General features: G+C 36.4%; 1 protein-coding gene across 1 annotated transcript in view; it reads left to right on the forward strand.

Annotated features, from left to right (window-relative positions):
• The first annotated feature begins 600 nt into the window (after nt 1–600).
• USP53 (ubiquitin specific peptidase 53) overlaps nt 601–22,840 on the forward strand; it is a 75,017-nt gene continuing 52,777 nt past the window's right edge. Inside the window, exons 1-2 of the mRNA XM_041758955.1 lie at nt 601–758; nt 15,686–16,360. Of these exons, the coding sequence (XP_041614889.1) occupies nt 16,217–16,360 (144 nt within the window). The 5' untranslated portion in view covers nt 601–758; nt 15,686–16,216. The remainder of the gene's footprint in view (nt 759–15,685; nt 16,361–22,840) is intronic.

The raw sequence follows: 22,840 nt of genomic DNA on the forward strand, positions 1-22,840 counted from the left end.
CGCAGAAAGCTAAAGGAACTGCGTATCTACACGCCGTTTGGGTGCCAGGCACCACAGAGGGTCTTGTCTCAGGTAACAATACCTAACCCAGCCCTCGGTGGGTCCGCCTTCCTGAGCTTAGGAAATACCTCATATACTGACCAAGAAGCCAGGAACAATCACCTCCACTTCTGGAGAACCAGCCCCTCCTTCCTTCCACCACGAGACCGCCAACCTGCGCGAACCCTTCCCACGAGCGCAGCCCTCCGCTCTCGCCCGAGGGGAAACGGGCAAGCTCCCGCTCTCGCGGGATCTCGCGCCTTGGAGTAAGTCAAGTGGATCGCGCGCCCCATCGAACCCCCGCGGGAATACAGCTCGCCAGGTCCGGAAAGCCGGGAAATCGAGGGCGGGGCGAGGTCAGCTCGGTCGGTGAGCGTGGAGGCGGGGCCTTCCCCGAGGAGGCGGGGCGGGCGCCGGGCGGAGAGCGGGGCGGGTCTCCCCGGACCTGTTGATCGCAGGTGTCACTGCCCTGACTGGCCCCTGGGTGTTGGGGCGTGTGCGCATGCTCCTTGCGCAGGGTCGAGCTCTGGGCGGCGAGACCAGACGCCTCTGCTTCAGTTCCCGGTGAACGTCGGCGGCGGTGGCAGCTGTTAGTGTCCGCCGGGTGCTGGCTTGAGGCGGAGCTGCGCCAGCGGGAGGTAGCCCTGCGGAAGTGGAAGGCCCCGTATTTCTTTACCTGGATCGCACACGCTACTCTCGTGAGGAGGGCAGAGCTCCAGGTGAGTCTCCAAAACTAGTCCCTGGATCTGGATCGAGACCCCACGACCTGCGACCCCCGCTCCGGGCCCGTGTGGGAGACCGTCGTTCCAGCCCCAGACCTTGTTTCTCTCCTGGCAGCCCTGCGACATCCTCTGCCCCCAGCTCCGAGGACTTTTTTTTTTTTTTTTTTTTTTTTTTTCCACCCGGGTTCAGTCACCCGAGGTCACGCCGCATTCCCGTCTCCTTCTCGCCGGGTCCCGGCCCCGGAGGAGATGCCCGCGGCCGGGCTGGAGGCGTGCGGGAGGCGGGAGGAGGTGCCGTGTTTACCGGGTCGTGGCGGTTCCTTGCAGGCGTGTCTGACGGCTGCTCGAGCAGAACCCGGAGTCCGGCTGCTGGGTCGCTTAGCGCGTTGGGGTTATGCATATTACTTTGGCTTGGCCCCTGCCGGTCACCTGCGGAGCAGCCACTGCCTCGCCCGAGCTGCAGCTTTTGAAAGGGGTCCGGATGGTTATGTGGCGCTCCTGGGGGGAGAAGAGAGAGGACTGGATTCGTGAGAATCTTTGGGCTGGTGGTTTCTGGGTGGTAGTTGTAATTTACAAAGTTAATGTTTAGCTTCTAAACGGCGACTTATGGGACGTTTATCAAACTACTTTTAAACATCGTTGGTAACAGGAAGTACTTGTACAGGTGTGCTGGGGAGGCTTTCTGAAGCCTGCAATCCGAGCATGTTCTGAGGTTTTGTTATCCTGCTACAGGGTTTTCTGTATCAATGCAGAAGTCTGATTAATGCTTGCAAAATGTACTGCAAGGCTTTATTTGTTAGTAGAGTATGCCAAAATGTTTCCTTATCTGGGGGAAAAATATATATATGTGTGTGTGTGTGTGTATATAAATATATATATGTGTGTGTATATATATATAAATATATATAAATATATATATAAATATAAAAGGATTTTCAAGGCTGCTTGTGAAGGATGTTTGAACTTGGGAAGTTCTGGGTGATTAGACTCAGATTCGCTTTTAATTCTGTTCTTTAAAGAAAAGCATCGTTCTCAGTATTTAAAAGGAGTAGCGACCGCTAACACAAAATTCTGATCGAATGTACTTTTGGCTAAACTGAGATACTTGCTTGTTAGTTTAGTTTTCTATTTTCAGTTCCCTGCTGATGGCGTAGGCTCCTCCATCCTGTGGAAGAGAAATTAAAGAACAAAACTTATTTTGCAAAAGTAATTTGTGATTTATCCGCCGTTGTCCTAAGAATTCCAAATAGACACACTCACTGTAGGTAAGAGTTAATTATAGTCTGGAAAAAATACAGTTTTTGTTTTTGTTTTACATTTTAGAGACTCTTAAAATGAGCTTCTTAAACAATTTGCCTACGTTCATGATTAGTGGTAATAAACCATGAAAATGATTTATTTGAATTTGTTCATAAATTAAACCCATTGGTGGTTACTATGTGTATTTTTTCCTACAGTGTAAAAATAAGTGACCAAGAACAGACCTTTTTCTCTATCAATTTAAAACCTTTTTATAAATGTGTAGTGTTGATAGAAATTGACACTAATAGTCACTTTATTAATATTATTTTCTCTAGAAGATACAAAACGTGTTTTTTTAAAAAAAAGATAGCTATTTTAATGTGAGGGGGTACCCTATTCCACCTAGTTCTATTCCTTAAAAAATGAAAATTCTGATTTATTTTAGGATGATGTACACATTAAAAAGTCAAAATCAGAGTTATTTTTTCTGTTGAAACGAACTCACTCACTTATGATGCTAGGGAGGATGTTGCTTGCTTTACCCTACAATTTTCCAAAAGTGTGTTTGAAATCCATAAAGTGGTAGATTAAGCTAACCTACCAAGACGCTTACTTATAACAATACTTAGCAGATCTTGTTATTTGACAGCTTCAGCTATAAGGTGTTTCTTAATTATAAACCTCAAAGACAATCTACCACAAGGTCGTTTATGTAGTGCATCTGAAAGTATTTTGAGGGATTCCCAGGTGGCTCAGCGGTTGAGCGTCTGCCTTTGGCTTGGGGCATGATCTCCGGATCCCGGGATCAAGTCCCACATCAGACTCCCTGTGAGGAGTCTGCTTCTCCCTCTGTCTATGTCTCTGCCTCTCTCTCTCTGTGTCTTTCATGAATAAGTAAATAAATATTAAGAAAAAAAAAAAAAAAAGGGATCCCTGGGTGGCGCAGCGGTTTGGCGCCTGCCTTTGGCCCAGGGCGCGATCCTGGAGACCCGGGATCGAATCCCACGTCAGGCTCCCGGTGCATGGAGCCTGCTTCTCCCTCTGCCTGTGTCTCTGCCTCTCTCTCTCTCTGTGACTATCATAAATAAATAAAAATTAAAAAAAATTTTTTTTAAAAAGAAAAAAAAAAAAGTATTTTGAATCCAGAGTGTGCTAGGTCTGCTAGGATCCAAAAGATTGTCAATCTAGCCTACTGGTTCTCATGAGTTCTTGGATTAAGAGAAGTGTACTAATTTATGTCATCTTTGGAGAACTAGCTAGAGATTAGTGATGATACAAATGAAGCATTAATATGTTGTTACTAATTTTATACAGATGTAAGGATTTTAGAAATTTTTGTGTTACAAAAGATGCACATAGTGGCAACAAGAAATGAATGCAACCTGTTCTACCACAGATAAAGTTTCCAAAGGTTATTTAAATTTTAAATAATTTTATATGATATCCTAATCTTGGCAAGTTATTATGAGTTTCTTTTAAGATAATGGGAATATTATATATATAGAGAGAGAGACTATTTAGGGAAGAAGTGTCTAGTCTTTGCTTTTCTAAGTTAACCCATATCTTCTATCAGGAGTTCTTAAAGCAGGGTCCATGATTAGAGCTGTGGTCTGTGATTAGAACTGAATTTTAATATAATTGGTTTTCTTTGTGATCTTATGATTTTTTCTTTCTTTCAATCCTATGAATTTTATTTTATGCATTTACAAACATCAGTCTGAGGAGCCCATAGGCCTCATTAGAAGAGCCACCAAAAGTGTCTCTGACATTCAGAAGAATGCTTCACACCATTGCATCTGGTTGAAGAATTTTTGTTTTTGATAAGTCATTTCAGATAAGTTGCTGCATATATTCATATTTGTAATTCATCAGAAAATAAAATATTATGCAACGTAAACCATATTTCAGTCTCTTAGCTATCATTTCAGTTATCCGAGTTGTAGTCTTGAATCAGTTTGATATTTTTGAATACATTTTGTAAATGTAACTTCTGTTTACTTCTATTTTGTAAATACTGACCTGCAAAAATCAGTTTGAAGAAATACTGTTCCTTTGAAATTTGGAAACCTTTTTACTTTTTGTGATTTTCTGATTTAGCGAATTTATTCAATGAACATTTATTGATCTATTGTTATGCTAGACACTAGAGATTCAAAAATTAATAAGACATTAGTAAAAAATTTGAGTTCTTCCTTATCTGAGCCTTATCTCTGGCTGTTCCCAGTTTTCCCCCAACTGAACTGAGTTTCCAAAAATAAAATAGTCTTTTTTTTTTTTTCTTGTACCCTTGCCTTTGCAAGAAGCTGCTTCTCCTCTTCCCATTTCCCTTTCAACTTCCCAGTCACCCATGCTACACCTGTATTTTTCTAATCCATCAAAAGACAGATTATTACTTTGTGTTGCCACTGTTCTTTGATCTGTATCATAGGAAGATCTATACTGTGTTGCTGTAGCAGGAAGAAAGAATAAGGGAATGTGGAGATTATGGTACATGTACCGTCATCTAAGTGTAAGGAAAGTACCATATCGACAGCACAAAGGATGGTAGGCAGGCAGAGGAGCTTTCTAGGGGACCCAGAGACTGGATGAGAGCAATATTCAGATACATTTTGGGTACTCTAGCTACTTTTTATAGCTCGATGGATTATGTTATTTATGAATTAAAACTGTCGTTAAGGAAGTTTATAGTTATTTTCTGAAAAGTTGTACATAGGTTGAATTTTTAAAAATTAAATCTCTGTTTACATTGTTATATCAGTTACTTTCCATTTATTTTTGATACATTGCCTTCTAACGTTTTAACTCAGTTTCTCCTTCTCTAGTCCGAAAGTTTATAAATGAATGCTTAAAATAATACTGTGATGAATCCACTTGTAAAATGAAGCATTCCCAAACATTTTCTTATAAATTAGAATTTTTCATGTTTTCTTAAAGTAGCTCTGTAAATGAAATCACTTATTTTCTACTAAGAATGACTTACATATTAAAATTTAGAAATTGGTTACTTTATTGTACAATATATCTGACCTAACTAAGACTATAGTCAGGATTGATAAATCAGTTTAAGGAAATGGGGAAAGATAGCAAAATGAGGTATAAAATATCATGATACAGCTTTTACTTTCTATTCAAATGTTTGTTTATATTATTAAAAATAATTTTACCTCAAAGATAGTGTTGTTGCTATCATAATTAGCTTACATTTATGAATGCTACTATGTTTTGGGCATTTATTAGGTGTTACATACAACGTTTATGATACTTATAACTATGAACCTTTTATGTAATTATAGATTATGTAACTGATAGGATTTTAATGATTGAATAGTTGAGTAATGTTCTCTGCTACTGGAAGTTTTATCAGATGGAATAAGTAATTGTGGGGCACATGAGATTAGAATCAGACCATAGATTCTGTCTTTGTTAAGAACCTATCAGGGCATTTTTTGTCCACTAGATGCTTTATGCCTTGGCTTCTTCTAGACTTCTTAGCCTGTGTAATAAACTCCCCCTCTCATGGTGACCTTCCCTGTTTTTAGGCAAGCAGACTCTTTTAACCCTAAGATTTTTTCCTCCTGTATAGTATGCTGTATAGGCCTGAAATAATCTTACCTCTTCATCAATAGTCTTGACCTTGACCTAGCTGCCAGATGGTGGGAAATTATCCTGAACTCTGATTGCCTAGGTCATTTTTGTTAGGAACACTGGTTTGTTGGTTAAGGTTTCACTTTATTTCCTGAGCTTCCTTCACTAAATATATTTTTTAAAGATTTTATTTATTTATTCATGAGAGACACACACAAAGAGAGGCAAAGATATAGGCAGAGAGAAAAGCAGGCTCCATGCAGGGATCCTGATGTAGACTCGATCCTGGGACTCCAGGATCACGCCCTGGACTGAAGGCAGATGCTCAGATGCTGAGCCACCCAGGCATCCCCTTCACTAAATATTTAATGAGTACTTACTGTGTATTGTGCACTCGTTTATGTGCCTGGAATTCACTTTACATCCTAAGGTGTTTGGGAGACAAAATAATAATAATCCTAATAAGTCAATTATGTAGCATATAAGATGATGATGAATGCCAAGGAGAAAAGAAAAGGTCAAGCAGGGTAATGGAGATTGGTAGTGTGGAGTGGAGGTTGTGATGGATTGCAAGTTAGACCTCATTTAGAAAGTGATTTTGAACAAAGCAATCATGAGGGTGGAGCCAGGGAGAAGCCATGTGTGCATCAAGGAGAAGTGTATTCCCCGCAGATGAATAGCCAGAGTAAGGGCTTTAAAGCAGGTGTTTGCATGGCATATTCAGAAATAAGGAGTCTGATTCAACAGCAATAGAAAAAGTAAAGGCAAAGTAGTTAGAGATGGAGGTGAGGGGATGGGCAGGTGTGACATAGTAAGAGACTTATATTTGCTCTCTGCCCATTTCTTTCTTCTTTTTTTTTTTTTTAAGATTTTATTTATTTATTCATGAGAAAGAGAAAGAGAGGCAGAGAGACATAGGCAGAGGGAGAAGCAGGCTCCATGCAGGGAGCCCAGTGTGGGACTCGATCCTGAGACTCCTGGATCATGTCCTGAGCCTAAGGCTGACGCTTAACCACTGAGCCACCCAGGCATCCCTCTGGCCCCATTTCTTGACGTATAGCTCCTAAAACCCTAGGAACATTTCTGGAAGTGATGGTTTTTTGCGTGCTAATGACTGTGGTTAGGAGCTCCTGGATAGCCTGAGGATGGGGGCTGGTTGCCAGGGGAACCAACTGTGTGATTAGAGAAATTGAGCTTTCAGCTTTCCCACCTTCCTTCACCTCCAGGGAGGTGAGTCTGGTGGAGATTGAGCTAATCACTATGTCTGGAGGGGGCATGGACACTCCATGACCCTTCCCACATACTTTGCCTATGCATCTCTTCCATCTGGCTGTTTCTGAGTATTTTTTAAAAATAAACCTGAAGTCTAGTCAGTAAGCTGAGTTCTGTGAGCCATGCTAACAAATCAACCAATTAATCATCCATGGAGAAAGTTGTGGGAACCCCCAAATTATAGGCAATTGACCAGAAGTACAAGTGATAATTGGGACATGTGATCAGTGTCTAAAGTGGGAGGGATGGTTTTGTGGGAATTAGCCCTTGACTTGGGTTCTGACACTACCTTCAATTAGATAGTGTCAAAACTGAGTTATATAGTAGGACAGGGTACCCTGTTGGTATTGACTGAGAATTGGAGAATGGCTTGTTGTGGAAAAACCCGTCTAGTCTCAAGTGCTGTGAGAGTATAGAAGAAAATTATTTTTACTTTAGCAAGCAGTACAGGGCCTTGGAGACCATTATAAAGACTTTTTGGGCTTTAATATGAATGTAATAAAAACCCATTGAAAGGTTATAGGGAGAGGTATGACATTATGATTTAATTTTAGAAGGACTTCTTTGTCTATTCCTAAAGATAGATTTTGAAGGGTAAGGGTAGAAGCTAGGAGGTAATTAGGCTATTCTAGCAATCTAGGTAAGATTTGAAGATGAGTAAGATGAGCATAGAAGTGGAGGTGATGAGAATTGGTCACATTCTAATAGAAATATGTAAGAAAGAAGAGTCGGACATCATGCCAAGATACTTGTTCTGAGCAACTGGAAAGACAAAGTTACCATCAACTGAGATGGGGAAGGAAGGTATAGATAAAGCTATAATTCACTTTTGCGCTTTGTTAAGGCAAAGAAATGTTAGATTATGCATGCTTTGGCATAATTCTCTTCAGGAGATGTATCTCAGAACAGATTGTTAAAACCTATTGTTTTTAATGTTCATGCTCTATATTCTGGATATACATGAACTCATATCTTTCTCTCATTAGTTACCACTGGAAACTAATGAGTAGGTAAAAACCAGAAGACAAAACATGTTTCTTTTTTTGAACAAAAAGAAATAAAGCAAAAAAATGAAGAACATTGGAGATTACTTAAAATTTGCTGGTTTTGTTGGTGGTGGTACAGTGTATTCTTACTACTTTAACCTCATTTCCTGTCTTTGTTTTATAAATTTTCTGGTATACTTTTCTCCAGTACCTCCAATTGCAGACTGACAGTGGTTTTGTACATCAAAGGACATCTATTCTTCAATTATATCTCCTTTAATCCTTCATCTTATAAAAGTGAAGGTATTTCTGTAATAAATTAGATTTTTAATTGCTTCAACTTGCTATGCATCTTAACCTTTCTATCTAGTTATTGAAAATTCAACCTTAAGTACTTTTACTAGCTAGATGAACAGTTGTAGTATATCTGTAAAAAGTCTTCAGTATATCCTTGAGTTGCTGTATTTCTTATTAGTGTAAAATGAAATTTTACATTACAATTTGATGGCCAGGCCAGAATAGTTTCCATAGCTTTATTAGCAGCAGTTCTATACTTCTGTAGGATTATGGGTATTTCTAATTTTATTTATGCAGTACTTCTATGTTGTTTTAGAAATCTATATAATATTCTATTTTATAATCAAAACCCAATAAATGTAAAAGAGCAAAAGAGTCTTGTGGCTTTTTCAGCTATTATATTAGTTTTCTAGGGCTGCTATAACAAAGTACAACCAGCTGGATGGCATAAAACAATAGAATTTTATTCTCCCGTAGCTCTGGAGGCTTAGAAGTCCAAAATCAAGGTTTGGCAGAGTTTGTTTCTTTTAAGGGCTCTGAGAAGAAGTCTTTTGTCCCTTTTCTAGTTTCTGGTGTTGCTGTCAATCCTTGCTGTTCCCTGACTTGTAGCTGTATTGCTCCAATCCCTGACTGTCATTAAACAGTATATTCTCTGTGTGTTTCTCTTTTAATAATAACTGCTAGTCTTATTGGATTAGGGCCCACCCTGATGACCTCATCTTAACCCAATTACATCTGCAAAAGCCCTATTTCCAAATGTTCACAGACTCTGGAGGTTAGGACTTTGGTGTACACAATTCAACTTGTTTTATAGTTTAATATTCACTTTTCAAATGAAGAGAAGGGAATACTTCCAAACTCATTTTATGAGGCCAACTTTACCCTGATACCAAAGATAAATAAGGATACTATTAGAAAATACAGGCCAATATTCCTGATGAATATAGATGGAAAAACTCCCAACAAAATATTAGCAAACCAAATTCAGTAGCACACTGAAAGTATCACATACCATCATCAAGTTGGATTTATACCTGGCATGCAAGGATGGTTGAACATTTGCAAATCAGTAAAAGTCATAAACCACATTAAGAGCAGGAAAGATAAGATGCAGAAAAAGCATTTAACAAAATTCAATATCTTTTCAATATGAAAATTCTCAGCAAAATTGATACATAGGGAATATGTCTCAGTATAATAAAAGCAATATATGACAAGCCCACAGCTAACATTATTCTCAGCTGTGAAAAGTCAAAAGTCTTTCATCTAGGATCAGAAAAAAAAAAAAAAAGGTGCCCACTCTCACCATATCTATTTGATATAGCACTGGAACAGTGCAACTAGTTAAGAAAAAGAAATAAATGGCATCCAAATAGGAAAGGAAGAAGTAAAACTATGGTTATTCGCAGATGACATATATGTGGAAAACCCAGAGACTCTACCTAAAACTTAGAACTAATACTTGAATTCAATAAGTTGCAGGATACAAAATCAACATATAGAGATCAGTTACATTTTTGTTCAATTTTATCTGACCCTAAAATTGCTACATCAAATTTCTTTTGGTGTATATGTTTCTGGTATATCATTTTAATTTTATTTTTGTGTGTATATACACATAATGCATAAATATAACTATAATATACATACTACAGGTTTTTTAGTACATGCTTTTTTTTTCACTTTTATTTTCAAGCTTGGCTGTCCATCCCCATTTTAATAAGATGTATACACATTCCTTCTTTTTTTTTAAGTTTTTTTTTTTAATTTTTATTTATTTACGATAGTCACACACAGATTGAGAGAGAGAGAGAGAGAGGCAGAGACATAGGCAGAGGGAGAAGCAGGCTCCATGCACCGGGAGCCCAACGTGGGATTCCATCCCGGGTCTCCAGGATCGCGCCCTGAGCCAAAGGCAGGCACTAAACCGCTGCGCCACCCAAGGATCCCTACACGTTCCTTCTTGCTCAGATGTTCATACAAAGCATATATATTTTTGCATATATTATTTTACCAAAATAGGATGATAGTACGTTTCTGTATTTTGCCTTTGTCATTCAAAACACCTATTATATAATTATGTCCCTATTTATGGACATTCGTTTTGTAAACAATTTTTATTTTATTAAAGATTTTATTTATGTATTCATGAGAGACACACAGAGAGAGAGGCAGAGACTCAGAGGAGAAGCAGGCTCCATGCAGGGAGCCTGACGCGGGACTCGATCCCGGGACTCCAGGACCGTGCCCTGGGCCGAAGGCAGGTGCCAAATTGCTGAGCCACCCAGGGATCCCCCGGACATTCATTTTGTTTCTTATTTATTGCACTGACCAACTATATATATCTCAATAAGGTAGTGCTTTTTGGGGAGAAGGCATAGATTCTCAGATTTTATATTAAAGTGTTTATTTTTAATTTTAGTTGTTGCTAGGTTGATATAATAGTGCTACAGGGTATTATAGTATAATTACATTTTTTAATTAGTCAGCAATAAGGGAAAGTAGCTCTTTCCATTTATCTCCACCAAGACTGTTTCTTTTAAGTTTTTGCCAGCTGATTGAAAGAAACAAAGTGCCTCTTAATTATTTTGATTATACCCCTGTGTTGAGGTCTCCAAGGTCTCTGGCATTCCCAGGTTTGCTTATTTTGTAGAATTATGAGGCCTCGACATGTAGTTGTACTTACTGCTATGCTTTTTTTAAATTACAGCGAAAGGAAATAAAGCAAAATCAGCAAATGGAAAAGGATCATGGGATGAAATCTGGTGAAAATCAGGCACAAGTTTTTCATAATTTTCTTCCAGTGGAGTCACATGAGACACATGAGTTCCTCCAGCAACAAATTGTGGTGACATATGTAAAATGTCATCTACCAGAAAGCTGTTTAGAGACTCAGTGGTAGAGTTTTTATTGCGAAGTGGTTCACATAGTTATCCTCTTCCTCATTTGTTATCAGAATTCTGGACTTCCAGAAGGAAAGCAGGTGTTCAGGATAAACCACATTGTTTGCACAGTTTAGGCACAGTGACCAACTCTCACTTGTTTTTGTAGTGGGAATCCTCCCAAAAATTTAAATTCCAAAAGCCTAAAACCTTGTGAGCAGGCTTTTCTAAGGATAGCAATCTTTGAGCTGCTATATTGTGTTGTTTTTTTTTTCTTAAGTAGCTCTATTGAAATATAATTCACATGTCACACAATTCACTCATTGAAAGAGTACAGTTTCATTTCCAGTATATTTACAGGAAGGTCAACCCGTCACCACAATTTTAGAACATTTTCATCACCTCAGAAAGAATCTTTGTACCCTTTAGCTCTCACTCTTCCTTTCTTATCTCTATAGCCCCACTTGTCCAGTGTAAGCAACCACTAATCTACGGGCTGTCTCTGTAGATTTCTCTGTTCTGGATATTTTGAATGCATGGAATTGTAACACATGGTCCTTCCTGATTGGCTTCTTTCACTTAGCAAAATGTTTTCAATGTTCATCCATATTGTAGCATGTGAAAGTACTTCATTTCTCTTTACAGCTGAATAATATTCCATTGTATGAATATGTATGCACACATACACACTTACACCACATATCGTTTATCCATTCATTAGTTGATGAACATTTAGGTTGTTTCCACCTTTTGGCTATTAGGAACTTTGCTGTGTTAGCTCTTTTCTGCATAACCTCCCAAATATTTATTGAAAGAATGAATATAGAATCACATTTGCATTCCTGGAATAAAGCCTCCTTGATTATTATTCTTTTGAATAGTGTACATTATTCTTTTGACACTGATAGATTATGTTTGCTAGTGCTTTATTTATAAGTTTTATATCCAAGTCACATTAGTCTGAGGTTTATATAGTTTTGATATTAAGGTTGTGTTGGCTTCATGAAATGATTTGGGAAATTTTGTATATTCTCTGTGGTCTGCAATAGTATAACATTAGAATTAACAATTCTTTAATGTTTAGATAAAATTGAACTTTGAATCCATCTGATCTAGATGCCTTTTTCAATGGGAGAACTTTTGTTTACACGTTATTCTAGTTTGTAAAAATGTTTTCCATTTTTTTCTTGGATTAATTTTGTTAATATGTGTTTTGCTGGGAAATTACCTATTCCTTTAGATTTTAAAAGTCCTTGCCATAAGACTTATGTGATACTCTATTACAGTTCTTTTGGTTGCTTATGTATCTCTGGTTATTTCTCATTTATCTATCTCTTTAGTGTTTATATACCTGTTTTCATTTCTTTCCTTAATCAGGCTTGTGAAGATTTTATCTGTTATATTAGTTTTAAAAAAGTTTAGTTTATTTTTTTTTTCCTGTTGTTTGCCTATAAATGGCTTGAAAATCTCTTTTTTCTCTTTCTCTTTTCGGTTTAAAACTTCATAATTTTCATCCTGCTTTCTTCCCCATATCATGTTTGGATTTTTTGAGTTGTCTATTTTCTTTGTTTCTCTGAGTTTTTTTGGTCTTTAATTCTGGAAAAGTCTTAGTCATTTCTGAAGGTATTAACCCAATTTACTTTATCTTTCTGGGAATCCTTTTAGATAGTATGGATTTCATCCATGCCTCTTAGCTTTTTCAGAATGTTTATATATTCTATTTCTTTATTCAGTTTTTAATGCTTTGTAGGACCTGAACTTACTTCTCATTAATATGGTTTTCACTTCTATTCATTTTGCTAGTTAACTCATTCTTTTTACAAAACTTTGGTAATTTTTTTAATTGTCATATTCAATTCGTGGATATTTATTATTTCAAATCTATTTCCTTTGGTCTGTTCACTCTATTTTTCGTGTTATAGTGTTCAGTTTGTGCCTGCCTTTCACAATGCTGGTCCTCTTCAAGTATCTGGTTCTCTTTTACCTGAAGTACCAAGTTACAAACTAGTAATACTTACATGAGAAGGCTGAAAACACAAGGCTCTTATTTGTGTTTCTTCGGATGATTTCAGTGAGTAGAGGTGGGATGTTAAATAGAAAGGCTATTAGAATGATACAGCTTGAGAATTAGTTCCAAAAAGAACTTTCTGTTGCTGTGCCTAGTGGCATGATCTTCTCCAGATTGTACTGTTCTCTGTTCAATTTGTGAAGTAAGGGTGAGTGCAGAACACACAGGGGCCTTGCAGGTACCCACACTTGTTACCATTTCTCAAACTGACTGTGGGCTGTGCTCTAGTGCTTTTCTACTGTTATAATCTCCCTTACCCTCCAGAAGGCAATAGGTGGTAGCTGAACTTTCCTATTTTGTTGCATTGTGTGGGGTGAGAATTCTCTGCCCAGAGAAATGTGAGGAATGGAAAAGATCTTGAACCAGAAAGACTTTTCCAGTCTGTAACACTTGGCCCTCTCTATTTCTTAGCTACTGTTTCCCTCCCACTTTAGAAACCAGTTATTTTTGGTGTCCTTTCTCCCTGCTTCTCATTAGGCTACCTGTTGCTTTTGTGTAATCTCCAGACTTGGGCTGGAGATAGGGAACCAGGAGCATATACTAGTTTGACATCTTGCACAAGAATGCAAGCTGCAGTATTTTTAAATTACTGGTTCGTGTTTTGCTCTTCACCAAACTAAGCTCAGTAAAGGTAGGGATTGTTTTATTTACCTTAGGACAGTTCATGGTATAAACCTGGTGCCTAGTAAATGATGAAAGAATATCATCTCAAAAGGATTCTTTTTTTAAAAAAAATTATTTATTCATAAGAGACACACAGAGAGAGGCAGAGACATAGCAGAGGGAGAGAAGCAGGCTCCTGTGGGGAGTCTGATGTGGGACTTGATTCTAGGAGCCCGGGATCACCACCCAAGCCAAAGGCAGATGCTCAACCACTGAGCCACCCAGGCATCCCAAAAGGATTCTTTCATTAAAAATACGAATTTACGGGATGCCTGGGTGGCACACTGGTTGAGCATCTGCCTTTGGCTTAGGTCGTGATCCTGGATTCCTGGGATCAAGTCCCGCATCAGGCTCCCCAGGGAGCCTGCTTTTCCCTCTGCATTATGTCTCTGCCTCGCTCTCTGTATCTCTCATGGATAAATAAAATCTTTAAAAAAAAATTACTACCAATATAGAGCTCCCTTAATGTTGTAAAATTATGCCTTTGTTAAAAACTTAATTTGTATGTAAGATTTGGAGATCATTCAGATCACTTTAGAGAAGGTTGCAACTTACAGTTAAAAAGAACACGTTTAACATCGTATAGTGTTTTAGAATTTTTGAAACATTTAACTTATTTTAATCCAGACTAATACTGTTGTCCCCATTTTATAGATAAAGAAGCTATACATCAGAGAGGACAAGGATTTATCTAAGACCAAACAAGTAATAAGTGATGAGCTAATTAATATGTGGGGCTGGAAACAAGCCTTGACTTTAATTCTTTAGATAAGATGCTTCTTTATTCCTAGTGCTTTCCTGTTTTAGTGGGTATTTGACAAATGGTATTGAACTGATCTATGCCATTCTGTCTTTTTGTGCTGTGAAAATGAAACTCACTGACTTTAAAAGAATTTAAAGCCAAAGTCCTTACACGGGATTTTCAGTACCTGACAGATCTGTTTCCCATCCTTCCTTTTTATCTTCTTTTCTTTGTTTATATTTCTCCTACCATATTGGACTGATTACTATTTTTCCAACATGCCAAGCATGCTATTCCCTCTCTTAGAAATGTCTTCTCCCAGGTGGCATCTTTGCCTCCTTCAAATGTTTATGCAGAGGTAACCTGATCAATTAGACTTTCCATGACTATCTTATTTAAAAGTGCAAACTCTCTCACATTATATGCATTTCCCATCCTCTTTCCTTGCATTATTTTTCTGTTAGCACTCAGCACATAACTCTTCTAGTACAAGTTACAATTTGTTATTCATTATATTAATGTCTGCCTTTCCTCATTAAATTAGTCCAGGATCTGGCACAGTACCTGGCTCAGTAAATGTTTGTTGAGTGAATGAACATAGGAAAGAAATTTAATTGGTTAAACAAGACTTTGTTAGTAATACTTGCTTTTAATGAAGTTTAAAGTCCTTTTCGTCAGGAGCATGCATTTGTGATTGATGTAGAAATGTACTTTAGCTCACTAGTATTTGTTTACCAATATATGGTTTCTTCTGAATTTTAATATATACCAATTTATGTAAAATCTACAGTTTTTTTGAAAAATACCATGATTCTGTGTAAGACAGGCAACAACATAGAGTCTCTGTACATGTATTTGTTTTAATAAACAAAGCAATTTAGTGTTGACAACAAAGTTGGTACTTTTGAAAATACTACCTGAGATCTAATTTACAGTTTTCTCTAGAATATTTTCCTTATGAAACCAATGGCCACTGAAATTTTGAAGTAGGTAGCGATTGATGTACATTGGTATTTTTAAAAATTTTAATGAAGAATAATGCTTTTATCTTTATATTTTAGAACATTATTAGTTATAATCCTTTTGTGATTACATATTCAATATTTGTGTTCATAAAGTAGGAATTTTGTTTAGCCATTCTTGATTAGCCTTTACTTTTATCTAAACATTTGTTTTCTTTCTTGTAGATTTGCTTTGAGGTCACATTGATAAGAAATATGGAGTCACCTTTGATAACTTCACCTATGAAAGAGAGTCTTCTTTCTTACTAAAAAAACATAAGGAAAACAATGACCAAAGGAATCATGCCAGATGCGAACTCAACATCTTTTTTATCATCTGTTTTTTAAACCATCAAACAAATGGCTTGTGTTTTAAGGATAATTATTTCTTCATCAACATTATTTTTAGCAATTTAAAAAAAATATTTTTTTACCGTAAATATACAACTCTCTTATAAAATTTAATACATATAAAAATCTTTAAATTCCTGTTTATAATAGCTTCCTTTTTTAGAACTTGGATGTTTACCCCATTTTTGCTTGACAAAGTCGTCAGAAATTTATACCATCAGGAAGGATATGGACTTGGAAACTTATGTTACTGTAATTGACTGCAGTGAATTTAAGTGGACACTTCAAGACATCATCCCTTTTATCATCAGAAATATCACATAAATATATAATTCTTAGCTTTGATGTAAACAAATTTTCTTGAAAATGGCATGGGTAAAATTTTTACGGAAACCTAGTGGCAATCTTGGAAAAGTTTATCAACCTGGAAGTATGCTATCCCTAGCCCCTACCAAAGGCTTGTTAAATGAACCAGGACAAAACAGCTGCTTTCTTAATAGTGCTGTACAGGTGAGACCATAATTTCTTGTTAAATTTACAAAAATGCTTTTCAGGAAGTCCTTTGTTTAATGTTTCTTATATTGTAAGAATAAAGTTATTATTGCCTGGAATGACTTTTTAATATCACTTTTAATGGTATCAAAAATATATTGACTTGGAATTTTGTTTTTTTAATTATAAATAGGATTAGATATTTATTTAATTTAAATGGGAATGATTTTTGCAACAGAATAATGTATTACTGTGATATAAAAATATCTTTTGACTTAAAATGTTTACTTAGTAAATTAAAATTATGTTTCTAAAGTAATTTTTTTGAATGAGCTCATCTTCCTTTCCTCCCCCCACCCTCCTTTTTTTTTTTTTTTTTTTAATCCCCATAGAGGGCTTGGGTTGAAATAAGAATGCAGTTTTAATTCTCAGGACTCAAACTCTCTTCAGCCTGCATCCACTATGGCCATAAATTGATTCTCTGGAATCATAATTTGGACACCACTGTTTTAGTGGAATTGAAGATTAATCCATTTTGCTTCAGTCCTTGTTGAAATTCTTTTAATTAACAAGTATGTACTAACCTGTTTTTCTTCTTTAGATAAATATCCTTTCTTATGTAAGATGTAGTCTTTATTCAGTAGTTCCAGATTTTGTGGGATCCTGTATCTTTCTGACCATTGACTTTATAGTACTAAAGAGGAGGAAGATTTAGAATAGTGGAGTGTTATTCTATTGACCACAGATTATACCTTAAAAGAATTTATTTAAAATAAATCACTTATACATTTTCCACTGGTTTCCCCCCCCTTCTGAAAACAGAGTAGAAAGGGAAATATTGGTTAATTAACTCATATGATAAGTGAACATACCTAGAATGTATCAGGTGCTCAGACAGCTGACTCAGATTTGTTTTCTCAATTGTCCTCTGTCAAATGTCAAATTTGAAAGTTCTAAAAGGCACTCAGGGAAAGAGATCTAATTGGTATTAGGGCAGCATTCTAATAATACACATTGAGACCCTTAAATGGTGGTCACTGTTCTACCCTGGCCAAAAGATCCTACTGGCATTAAGTGCTATGAGAATTGCAAACAAATATTTATTGAATAGCATTGGATTTAGGGAAATACTGTATACCAAAAGACTTAGAATTAAATGCTTTTGTTTAAATCAGGCTGTGAGAAAGGGCTTTATCACTTTAAATCTTTTTCTATTAACCCTTTTCCAGTTCTTTTTTTACATTTATATATTTCCCTCTATTTCTGTCTCTTTGGCTCCCCAAATACTGTGTGTAGTTAGTGAGATGGAAAGAATGTTGTAACAGAAAATTCTGAGTAAAGAAGGACACTTACTTGGTAAGGAAAATGAAGAAATATTCCAATGATTAAATATATGAATATATGGAATATTAAATATATTCCATAAATTAAAAGTTAAATGAACATTCCATTGATCTTTACCATGAAGGTTATTTATGTTCTTCTACATAGTTATGATCATTTCTGCTGTTCACCACTCCTTTGTGTAGACTCAGCATTCCATCTGGTATCACTTATTCTCCTTCAAGGACCTCTTTTAACATTTCTTGTACATCAGGTCTGTTGGTGAATTCTTTCAGCTTTTGTGTTTCTGGAAAAAATCTGTTTCACTTTTGTTTTTGAAAGATATTTTTATTCATTAAAGAAGTCTAAGTTGGTAGTTTTACTTGTTCAGTACTTTAACGAATCTGGTCCTTTTGTCTTAGCTTGCATTATTTCTAATGAAAAACTGTTGTCATTCTTTGTACTTCTGTGTGTAACGTGTCCTTTTTCTTTGGGTCCTTTTAAGAATTCCCCTTTTCATTACTGTAAAGCAATTTGATATTGATGTGCCTTAACATAGTTTTCTTCATCTTTTTCTGTGTTTGGGTTTATTGAGCATCTTAGAACTGTGGGGTTTATAATTTTAATCAAATTTGGAAAGTCTTTGGCCATTCTTTCTTCAAATTTTTCTGTTTCTTGCCTCCTTTGAGGGACTGCAGTTATATAAAGTTGGTTGCCTGAGGTTGTCCTCCAGCTCACTGATGCTCTCTTAATTTTCATTTTCAGTCTTTTTTTCTTTCCCTCCATTTCATTTTGTATGGTTCCTATTACTGTGTTTTCAACTTCATTAATCTTTTCTTTTGCAATGTCTAATCTGCTGTTAATCCCATCCAGTGTATTTTAATTTCAGACATTGTAATTTTAACCTCTAGAAGTTTGATCTGGGTCTTTTAGAAATCTCTTTCAAGTCTATACTTAACATGTTTGGACTCTTCTATGGAATTTTGAACATAAAATACAGTTCTAATGATTGCTCTAATTGTCTACTAAGTCTGTCGTTCTACAAATTCTGAGTTTTAAATGATTTTTTTCCTAATTTGGGATATATTTTCTTGTTTCTTTTAATGCCTGGTGATTTTTTATTGGATGTCAGATGGTTTTGAGTTTTATCTTACTGGACAGTGGATATTTTTATATTCCTAGAAATATTCTTTAACTTTGTTCTGGGGATAGGGTTGCTTTATTTGGAAACAGTTTGATCACTTTACTTTTAAGCTTTGTTAGACAGTCCCAGAGTTGTGTTTCTTCCAAGATTAATTTGTCTACTCCAGAGTAAGACTTTTCTTTAGCCAGTGCTCTGTGAATTATGAAGCATTTTACATTGGCTCTTAGGAGCAGGCACAGTCCCGCAGGTATGAGCTCTTGGCACTGTTCCCTCTAATTTTGGGACCAGCCTCAGGTAATTTCCTCACAGTATTTGCCTGAATACTCGAGAGGGACCTTTTGGAGAGATGTGATGTTCACTCTTTGTGTAGCTCTCTCCTTAGGAGCAGCACACCTCCCTGCCAACTCTAGCTGCTTTGGCATCCCCGAACTTCCACTTCTCTCTCTTCAACTCAGGAAATCTGCTGGCCCAGATGTTAAAGTGTCTGCCATAAAAACAAATTTGCAAAGCCAGTCTTCACTAACAAACAGCTATTCAAATATAGATTTTCTGTTAGAAAAGGCCTGACAAAAAAAAAGGCCTGACTTCATTTTATAAAATGCGGACTATAAATATTATTATGCAATTTGATTGAATAGTTTTAAAAACTGCTGAGAAATAAATTATAGAATATATCTAGTAAGAAATTACTAAAAGTGGACATCATTAAAGTGCACTGTTTTGAATAGTAGCTGCACTAATTTACATTCCCAACAACAGTGCATGAAGGTTCCCTTTAATCTACATCCTTACCAACCCTTGTTATTTCTTGTCTTTTTTTTAATAATAGGCAATCTGGTAGGTGTGAAGTGATATCTTATTGTGGTTTTGATTTGCATTTCCCTCTTGAACATATTTTCATGTGTCTGTTGGCTATCTATCTGTATGTCTTCTTTGGAAAAATGTCTATTCAAGTCCTCTGCCCATTTTTTAAATTAGGTTGTTGGTTGTTGATGTTGATATTAAATTCTATAACTTCTTTATATATTTTGGATAACAACCCCTTATTGGTGTGTATGAGTTGCAAATATCTTCCCCCATCAAATAGGTCGCCTTTTTGTTTTGTTGATGGTTTCCTTTGCTGTGTAAAAGCTTTTACTTTAATGTAATCCCTTTTTTTTTTTTTAAGCTTTTTTGCCCTTACCTGAAGAGACTGGTCCAAAAAAATATTACTGTTACTAAGACTGATGTGAGAGAACATACTCTGTTTCTTTTCTTCTAGGAATTTTATGGTTTCAGGTTTTACATTCAAGTCTCTAATCCATTTTGAAGTTATTTTTGTGTGTCACGTAAATGTGGTTCAGTTTCATTCTTTCACACATAGCTGTCCAGTTTTCCCAACACCATTTATTGAAGAGACTGTATTTTCTCCATTATATAGTCTTGGCTTCCTTTGTCATACATGAATTGACCATATAAGCATGGGTTTATTTCTGGGCTCTCTATTCTGTTCCATTGACTTATGTATCTGTTTTTCTGACAATACCATACTATTTTGATTACTTTAGCTTTGTAGTGTATTTTGAAATCAGGAGGCATGATACCTCCAGCCATCTTCTTCTTTCTCAAGATTATTTTGGCTGTTCAAGATCTTTTGTGGTGCTATACAAATTTTGGGATTATTTGTTCTGTGAAAAGTGTCATTGCTATTTTGATAGGCATTGCATTGAATCTGTAGATTACTTTGGGTAGTATGAATATTTTAATACTCTTCCAATCCGTGAAATATCTATTTGTGTCATTTTTTATTTCTTTAAACAATGCTTTACAGCTTTTAGAGTACAGTCAGACTTCGTTTTATTGTGCTTCACTTTATTACACTTTGCAGATACTGTATTTTTTTTGTATTTTTTTTTTACATTTTAATGGTTTGTGGCAACTCTTTGTCAAACATGTCACTGTTTTTCTAATAGCATTTGCTCACTTTGTGTGGTTTTGTCACATTTTTGTAATTCTTGCAATATTTCAAACTTTGTTATTGGTACTATATTTGTGATGGTGGTCTGTGACTGCTGATCTTGATGTTACTATTGTAATTGTTTTGGGGCACCACAAACTACACCTATATATGATGGCAGACTTAATTCATAAATGTTGTATGTGTTCTAACTGCTCCAATTGACCAGTTGTTCCCCCATCTCTCTCCCTCTCCTTAGGCCTCTCTATTCTCTGAGACATAACAACATTGAAATAGGCCAGTTAGTAACCCTACAGTGCCCTATAAGTGTTCAAGTGAAAGGAAGAGTTCATGTCCTCTTACTTATTAATTTATGTTTTTAAAAATATTTTTTTATTACTGAGAGAGTGTTTATGAGCATGAATGGGGGGAGAGAGAGAGGATAAGAATCTGAAGCAGACTCTGTGCTGAGCACAGAGCCTAACTTGGCCTCTGTGTGGCTTGATCTTACAACCCTGAGACCATGAACTGAGGCAAAATCAAGAGTTGGATACCCAACCAACTCAGCTACCCAGGCACTTCATGTCCTCTCACTTTAAAGCAAAAGCTAGAAATGATTAAGCTTAGTAAGTAAGGCATATCAAAAGTCAAGATAGGCTGAAAGTGAGGCCTCTTGTGCCAAACAGTTAGCCAAGTTGTGAATACAAAGAAAAATATCTTGAAGGAAATTAAAAGTGCTACTCCAGTGAAAACACAAATGATAAGAAAGTGAAACAGCCTTTTGCTGATATGGAAAAAGTATTACTCATCTGGATAGAAGATCAAAACAGCCATAACATTCCCTTAAGTCAAAGCCTAATTCAGAGAAAAGCCTGAACTCTCTTCAATTCTATGAATGCTGAGAGAGGTAAGGAATCTGCAGAAGAGAAGTTCAAAGTTAGCAGAGATTGGTTCATGAGATTTGAGGAAAGAAGCCATCTCTGTAACAGAAAGTGCAAGGCAAAGCAGCAAGTGCTGATGTAGAAGCTGCAGCAAGCCATCCAGAAGATCTAGCTAGGATAATTCATGAAGGTGACTGACAGTAAGCAATAGATTTTCAGTGTAGACAAAACAGCCTTCGATTGAAAGAAGATACCATCTAGGGCTTTCATAGCTAGAGAGGAGAAGTCAATGCCTGGCTTCAAAGCTTCAAAGGACAGGCTGGCTCTCTTGTTATGAGATAATGTAGGTGGTGACTTTAAATTGAAGCCAATACTTATTTGCCATTTTGAAATTTCTAGAGCCCTTAAAAATTAAGCTAAATCTACTCTGCTCATGCTCTATAAATGGAACAACAAGGCCTGGATAGCAGCACACTGTTTACAACATGGTTTACTGAATCATCCTGCTGATGAAATTTACTGTTCAGAAAAAAAAAAAAATCCTCTCAAAATATTACTGTTGATTGACAATGTACCTGGTCACCCAAGAGCTCTGATAGAAATGGACAATGCAAGTAATGTTGTTTTTATGCCTGCTAACACAATGTCCATTCTGCAGCTCATAGATCAAGGAGTAATTTTACTTTTAAGTCTTACTATTTAAGAAATTTCATAAAGCTATAGTTTTCATAAGGCTATAGGTTCCATAGGTAGTGATTTCTCTGATGGATCTGGGCAAAGTAAATTGAAAATGTTCTTGAAGAATGTGAATCTAGATGTTACTGAAATATTTAGGCTTCATGGAAAAAGGTCAAAATATCAACATTCATAGGAGTTTGGAAGAAGTTACTTCTAAGGTTCATGGATGACTTTGAGGGGTTTAAGACTTCAGTGGAGGAAGTAACTACAGATATGGTGGAAAAAGTAAGAGAACTAGAATTAGAAATAGAGCCTGAGAATGTGATTGAATTGCTGCAATCTCATGATAAAACTGTAATGGGTAAGAATATCTTATGAATGAGCAAAGAAAGTGGTTTCTTGAGATGGAATCTAACTTTGTGAAGATGCTGTGTACATTGATGAAATGACAACAAAGGATTTAGAATATTACAATAAACTTAGTTAATAAAGCAGTTGCAGAGTTTAAGAGGATTGAGTCCAATTTTGAAAGTTCC

Source organism: Vulpes lagopus, chromosome 6 (assembly GCF_018345385.1).
Source record: "Vulpes lagopus strain Blue_001 chromosome 6, ASM1834538v1, whole genome shotgun sequence".
Classification (NCBI taxonomy): Eukaryota; Metazoa; Chordata; class Mammalia; order Carnivora; family Canidae; genus Vulpes; species Vulpes lagopus.